Source organism: Neolamprologus multifasciatus, chromosome 18 (assembly GCF_963576455.1).
Source record: "Neolamprologus multifasciatus chromosome 18, fNeoMul1.2, whole genome shotgun sequence".
Classification (NCBI taxonomy): domain Eukaryota; kingdom Metazoa; phylum Chordata; class Actinopteri; order Cichliformes; family Cichlidae; genus Neolamprologus; species Neolamprologus multifasciatus.
In genome coordinates this window covers 17002338-17009388 of record NC_140456.1, presented here as the reverse complement: position 1 = coordinate 17009388, position 7051 = coordinate 17002338, and the positions used below count along the sequence as shown (strand labels likewise).

General features: G+C 40.8%; 1 protein-coding gene across 1 annotated transcript; it reads left to right on the top strand.

Annotated features, from left to right (window-relative positions):
* The first annotated feature begins 655 nt into the window (after positions 1 to 655).
* On the top strand, positions 656 to 6820 carry ube2v2 (ubiquitin-conjugating enzyme E2 variant 2). Its single transcript, XM_085141722.1, has 4 exons — positions 656 to 786; positions 5878 to 6026; positions 6116 to 6241; positions 6431 to 6820. Exons 1-4 carry the CDS (start codon positions 771 to 773, stop codon positions 6575 to 6577), a joined length of 438 nt encoding a protein of 145 aa, XP_084997848.1. The 5' UTR covers positions 656 to 770; the 3' UTR covers positions 6578 to 6820.
* The last annotated feature ends 231 nt before the right edge of the window (positions 6821 to 7051 follow it).

Below are 7051 nucleotides of genomic sequence, written 5' to 3'. Positions count from 1 at the left end.
CACATTTGCCAAAAAAAAACATGGTGACTATTCCCAAGACCTTTGAGGAAATGTTATGTGGACTGATGAGAAAAAAGCTGAACTTCTGGGAAGCTTTTGTTACATTTTCTTTGTTACAAACTAACAAAGAAAATAACATCACACTAACAGTCAAACATGGTGGTGGTAGTGTGATGGTCTGGGGCTACTATGGTACTTAAGAAACAACGCTACTAAAAAAGCCTGGAGGAGACTGTTCAGTCATCTGTTTGTCCCCCGAAGCTCAAGTGTACTTGGATTATGCAGCAGGATGAAGATCTGAATGAAGGTTTTGGAGTGACCAAGTCCAGATTTGGCATGATGTTAAACAGGCTGTTTATACATGAAAACCTTACAGTATGGCTAAATTAAAACAATTCTGCAAAGAATAGTGGGCCAGAATTCCTCCATAGCAATGTCAAAGACTCATTACCAGTAACTACAAATGCTTGGTTGCAGTTCTTACTGCCAAGGGTGCCACAACCAGTTATCAGGATTAAGTCCAGGCAGGTTTGAGTAACTTTGGAACCTTAATGAATGGACTTTTTATTTGCTGTGTTTACCTTCGTCTAACACTGAAATTAGTTTGACGATATGAAACGTGAAAGAATGGAACGAGAGTGAGAGTGGACAGGTGCGAACAGCCTGTCAGCAGCGTGTAATGCCGCTCTCCGCCGGTGTGATGCTGCTCGCCCGATTTTTAACCGCCGTGATGTCACACATCTGTGTGCTTCTGGACTCGGCTGAAGAAGATGGCGGCCTCCTCAGGTTTGTGTGTCTTCAAACTAACATATACAGCGACGCAATGTGCGGCACAAGTCGAGGCCTCGATGTTATTTCAGTCACGACACTGAGACTTTTTACTTAGGAGAGAGGTTTATGAAATCTCTTTGATTTGTAATTTACTGCAGTCGATGAAGCAGTGAGCCTCACGGGAGCCATCTATGTCACGGAACTGGTGTGTTGGCTAACCCTAGCTATAAAGCGAAGGAGTGACAAGCTGGCCCCGTGAGTTAGCTGAAATAGCTTAAGGTGGCCTTCACTGTGGCCCATACGGACACCGTGCATGTGAAACAAACGTTAGCTATAAAAACCCAGTATAAATTTTTGATTTGGTGCGTAGGTTTCTGTTAATATGTGTGTTGCAAACAACCATAGATGGCATTAGCTAGTGAAGCTAACTTAGCGACTAGAATATTCCAGCACCGCGCGGCACTCACTCCCATTTTGTCCAGCTAGCTTGATCGGAATATTCTTATCGCATATGAACGTCGTAAACGCGTATTTTATGTGATTAAATAGCAACAAAAGCACAATAACCGAACAGTTAAACATGCTTTATGAGGAATTTTTTATAGCTTCTCCATGAAGCATCGCACACGGCAGTACACATAATGGTATCGGAAATGTTTTAATGTGGGAAGCAGTTCCGCCTCTGCTTTCATTAGCACGCTGCTCGCTATTGTTGTGACACGCTTAACGCATTTGTTTAACCCGTTTTCCATTAGGTAAAAAAATGTATTGTATTTACACGAGGTGGGTATTTGCAGTTGTAGGGCGGGGAAGATAGTCGAGCACCAGATCGATTAACTACAACCGCTGTAGTGGGCACGCTTTGTTTCAGCAAGTAGTCGGGGCCCGTGCTTGCCTTCAGCGCCCCAACAGGAAGCGTGGCTTTTTCAAACTTGCAAAATAAACGCCCTGAACGACAAATTAATAATAGCAAGTCGCAGCAAACGGCTTTTATTTTTGTGCAGATCTTAAGCAACCATAACGGAGACGAAACGGCAAAAGGGAGCGAAGTAGAGAAAGTAAGAAGTTCGTAATCGAAACTGAGAAGTTGGCGCGACCGGCCGATTCATTTTTAACCTAGTTTAAGATTTAAGTTACCCCATTAACGACACAGGTGTGGGGATGTGGGGAGCTGTTTAGATTTGTTCCAGTCGAGTTCTTAATTTGAGTTGCAGCAATACCTTTAACCGTCACTGCAACTGATAATACTTGTCAAGACAGGTGAGGGCAACAAAACTAGCATTCAGTTTGGACAGTGATGAATGTGGCGAACACACTCATTACTCAGCCGATCCTTTATTCTGTGGCCTTTGCACCAACCTGACCTGATAGACCAACAGTCACCAACTCGGCTCTGTGTGCTGTTGTGGAGACCAGCTGATGAATCGGTCTGCTGATATTAACCAGTCGCATTTGTGTCCGTATCTATGTGTTAATGAATAATCTTTAATTAGCAATACAGACAAAAATGCTGGTAACTGGTTTAGAGCCTCTTCTTTTGCTCCTCTTGACTGTTTTTAGCACATTTCAAGATCGCTCCTGTGCTCTATTACTTAATCTTTCTTTCACTTAAACTTTACCCTGGTGTGTGTATATGTAGATAATATTGACTGATAAATCAGTATTTTACATTTTTAATTGCTGAATTTTTGCAAACAAACAAAGTATGTTTTGTGACCAAAACCTTGCACTTAATGGCTCATCTTCCATTTGAAAAACAGACCATTACCAGAAAACGCAAACAACAAATTTCCCATTGGGAATTTATTTTCTTTCCCAGAGCTAAAACTTTGTAATTAGCTAAGTATTTACAGAAAGGTATAAATAATTTTTGTTTAATAAAACAAATTGCACAAAAAAGGCCCTTCACAGTGAATATAAATGTAATGTAAAGTCTTGCTTTTTTCCTCGTCTTACATTAGAATTTCTGAGCATCTTTTGACGATCTTCAACTCCGTTATTACTCAATTAACTTGTCATTTATTTTCTCAATCAGTTATAATGTTGCTATTACAGACTAGGGCTGTTCGATATAACGATATATATCGGATGACGATATAAAAACGTCAATCGTTTCATTTTATGCTATCGTTTGTTTTGTGGTGTCGCAAAATAAACTGTTTATGGCAATATTTTTTTCATCGTTTTGATGATCACTGTAGTGGCTATATTAATTTCTTAAAGTTCTCTCTTTCTCTTATATTTAATATAACCACACTACAGACGACAAGCGCCTGTTTTTATGCGTTGTTGTTAGCAACAACGACGGTAAAACCCCCACGTGTCCGCTTATTTATTTTCCACATAAAACTTTCACAATAAAGCTCAAGATCCTGTTGAGACTTTTCAAAATAAACTGAATCACGTGAAAGAGTATGCAGAGTATTTACAGATGAGAAGCGAAAAAGAGCCGTCAGCTGCTAAAAAATAAACCTTAGACTCAAACGTTAGAACAGGCTTTTCCCCGCAGCACACCGTGTAATAAATACTCATAAAGAAAACGGCGGCTGTTACAACTTATGTCTAAAAATGTATAGTTTCATGCATCGGTTAAAACATTCGACTCCAGGTACGCGACGCCCAGCTGGAAACACTTCACGCAAGTCGAGCTGCCCGAGATCCACAGAATTTACAGAAAATGTAAAATTTTTGTGATTTATATCGTTATCGGGACGATAGATGTCTTATATCAGGATATGAGATTTTGGTCATAACGCACAGCCCTATTACAGACAGTTCTGTTGACATCGGTGTCTCTGAAATGACTGAAATCTTTCAACAGTTTCTAGGGAGCAGAGACATTTTAAGAGTCAGCCATTGCAGTCTCGGATGAAGGGCTGATATTTTTTTTCTGTAAAACTTATCTCTGAAGTCTGACCATGAGGTGAAATGAAAGATTACATTTCTTCGCCTTCCGCTCCAGGCATGTGGTCTTTTTTTTTTTTTTATGAAAATAGCTCCCTTCACTTCCCTTTCTGCTGGTTTGTCTTTAGGATCATACTTATGAATACCAATAGTTTCACGTAAGCGCAGCCACCGCTCCTGTAAGAAGTTCATCATTTACAGTCCGCTGAGTGCCTGTCAGGCTATGTGTTTAATGCCAACTTATCAGCCCCCCTACGAATACCCTCCTCCCTGAGCAGCCAAACATTGGGATGAAGAGTTTTGAGCAATGTTCTCATCGGCCCAGATATTAAGACGCTGGTCATAAGATGGATTTTACTCTGAATCAGGCGTTAAAAATCAGCAGTATAGGCCCATGTGCTTCAGCTCTCCTGACCATTTCCAAACAGCTGTCAAAGCGCAGATATATTTCAAGCTTCAGTGTTAACGCGGCATCGCATGTCTTCAGCGAGTGACTTCTGATCAAGGTATCAAATTCGAGGCACAGAAGGTGAACGTAACATACTGTGAGCCGCGGTCTGCTGAGCTATTTCTTGTATCGGCTTGTCCCGTTTTATTAACTGCTTCACTCTTGTGCATGGATTGCATGTTTTGATCCGAAGTGTGAAGTCAAATTTTCATGAAACACTAGCAGCGGAACAAAGCAGACCGCAGATTATCAGAGTGGCTGCTGAATATTTTCCTGCTGGTCAGTTAATTGTTTCAGCTTCGTGCACCGTACCAATTAATTTGCCATATATTCAGTCAGGCAATTGATCTTTTGACCTGTAGATTGTCATACAGTGAAAATTGTTTTCAGATCGACATTTTAAAACTGTTTTGTCAACAAAAGTGATTTGCATACAAGCAGCAAAAGGCAAATTCAGACTGGTAGGATTTTTAGTAGGTGACAGATGTTACATAACAAAATGCAGCTTTCCCATAAAACCAGGTGATCATTATAGCTCTAAACCAGCTGTTATGAACACATCTGTTTATACTTTATGAATATTTTAGTTTGTTCTTTAGTTACAAATCTCGTGAAAGCTAAACTTATAGAAAACAATGACTTCACTGAGCCTCACTACTGTTTGCTCTCCTGTTAGCGATTCCTAGTCTTAAGATCACTGCCTCCTGAGGATATAAGTGTGATAAATGATCCAGTTATGCGTGCAGCAAGCCTTAATATTAGTCAGATAATACGTTACTGCAAAAGGCACCAGTGCTGTGGAGAGTTTTAGTTTAATGACCCTGAAGTAGTGGATGAGGCCTGGCGACGCTGATTGGCTCTGGCCATCTGTCATTTAGAGCAGCCACGCTGCTATCGCTCAGGCTATTGTTCAGGATACCTCGGAACTCTGATGTTCGACTTGGGAATAACGTCACTCCTGAGTTAATGCGTTCCTGAAAAAGCGAGGAAAAAGCGAGGAAAAACGGGGACGTCCAACTCCAAATTTCGAGTCGCATATCTCAAAATTCTTGTCTTTTTGACTCAAAATCTGAGTACATTTTTTAGGCAATGACCTTAAATTTTGTCTTATGCGCGACTATTTATTTATTTTTAAATAGTGGAAATTAGTTTCTGTACCTGAAGTATCCAGCTGGATGAGTTATAAAAATTTGTCCCTTGACGTCTCACTGTAGTGGTTTTGTAGCTGTCGCTAGGGCTTGTTCTAGGCAGTAGTTGCCTGGGTAACCCTCCACGTTATTTGACACACTGTCATACGTCAGTGAGTAGTATCATTCGTCTTCGCTGGTAGACAGTGTTTATTAAAAAAAAAGTTGCTGATGTAACTCGGGAATGTACATTTCACTTTGCCAGCAGTTATTTTGCCTGTCATTGGCTGACGTTGCTGAATGTCATTGACTTCATGTGGCCTCTGGTTGCCACATAGTTGCTTCTTTTGACGCAACTTTATTGCATTGGCTGATGTGTTTTTGCTGTTCACAGATGGTACGATGAAGAGCTGAAAGATTCAATGGGGATTTTGTGTTAGTCTAAGTAAAATAGCCCAAGAAAATGAATGCCATCGACCAATAGACAAATTATTTTAGGTCCTGTTATCAGCCGAGAGTTTCATCATCTCTTCAACCCATTAAAGAATGGCTAGTTTTTGTCTTTTTTGGCCATGCAAACACCTTTAAATCGATCCTCGTATTCTCTTCGTTCCTCTGTTATTTTAGGAGTTAAAGTCCCACGCAATTTTCGCTTGTTGGAAGAGCTTGAAGAGGGCCAGAAGGGCGAAGGCGACGGCACAGTCAGCTGGGGCCTGGAGGATGACGAAGACATGACTCTCACACGATGGACAGGCATGATCATCGGACCAGCGAGAGTAAGCACGGGAAACTCGTGAATGAACACACTGCCCGCTATTCATATTAGACACCGTAACCAAAGCCATTCTGCTCTTTTCTTCCTCAGACCAATTACGAGAACAGGATATACAGTCTGAAAGTGGAATGTGGACCTAGATACCCAGAGACAGCGCCGACCGTTAGATTTGTAACAAAAATTAGCATGAATGGGATAAATAATTCCAACGGGACGGTGAGTGTCATCACAGATCTGTCAAGGTTATGTATGGCTTTCGCTATCTTCTCTATCATTTCGGGAGTTGTGAAATTGTTTCGCAGCTTTGTGATGCTCGGATACGAGCCGTGCAATAACTCACTGTCAGCATTCTTGTCACAATGACTGATTCTGTTTGTTTTTTTCCCCTCCCCTTTTGTCTCACAGGTGGATTCACGTAGCATACCAATATTAGCAAAATGGCAGAATTCTTATACCATTAAAATTGTTCTTCAAGAGTTAAGGCGTCTAATGATGTCCAAAGAAAATATGAAGCTTCCACAACCACCAGAAGGACAGACCTACAGCACTTAATCGTAATGGATTGTTTCGACCCTCTGTCTTAAACCTTACTCTCTTAGAAATATTGTGTAAAATCATCAAGAGGCTCACTTCGCACATCAACAGTATCGTCTGCAAGAGCAAGATTGGACTTTCTTATTACATAGCTCATTCAAAAAAAATGGAAAAAAGTCCCTGCAGTTAAGCACTGAATAGATAGTAAAAAGACTACAAGACCACACTTATCTGCCTATAATAAAGTTTCTTTGACAATGACTTTTCTGTTTTGACCGGTTCCAGCTTGAGTAGGCTTGAAGAGGGAAGCATGATGCCACATTGAGGTTGTACCAGAGTCCCAGTACTTTTGTTTAAATGGCTTGAAGTAAAAGGCAAGATTGGGGGGAAGGGGGTGTATGAAGGCATGTTCTGTAACTAATACCTAGTCAAAGAGAAGCCACATTTTTGAGATGTTAGTAAAATTTAGCAGGTTCTTTGAAATATCATGCA

Coding starts and splice junctions, on each gene's coding strand:
- ube2v2 (XM_085141722.1), top strand. Junction 6,027..6,115: donor TGATCATCGGACCAGCGAGA/GTAAGCACGGGA, acceptor TTTCTTCCTCAG/ACCAATTACGAGAACAGGAT. Junction 6,242..6,430: donor TAAATAATTCCAACGGGACG/GTGAGTGTCATC, acceptor TTTGTCTCACAG/GTGGATTCACGTAGCATACC.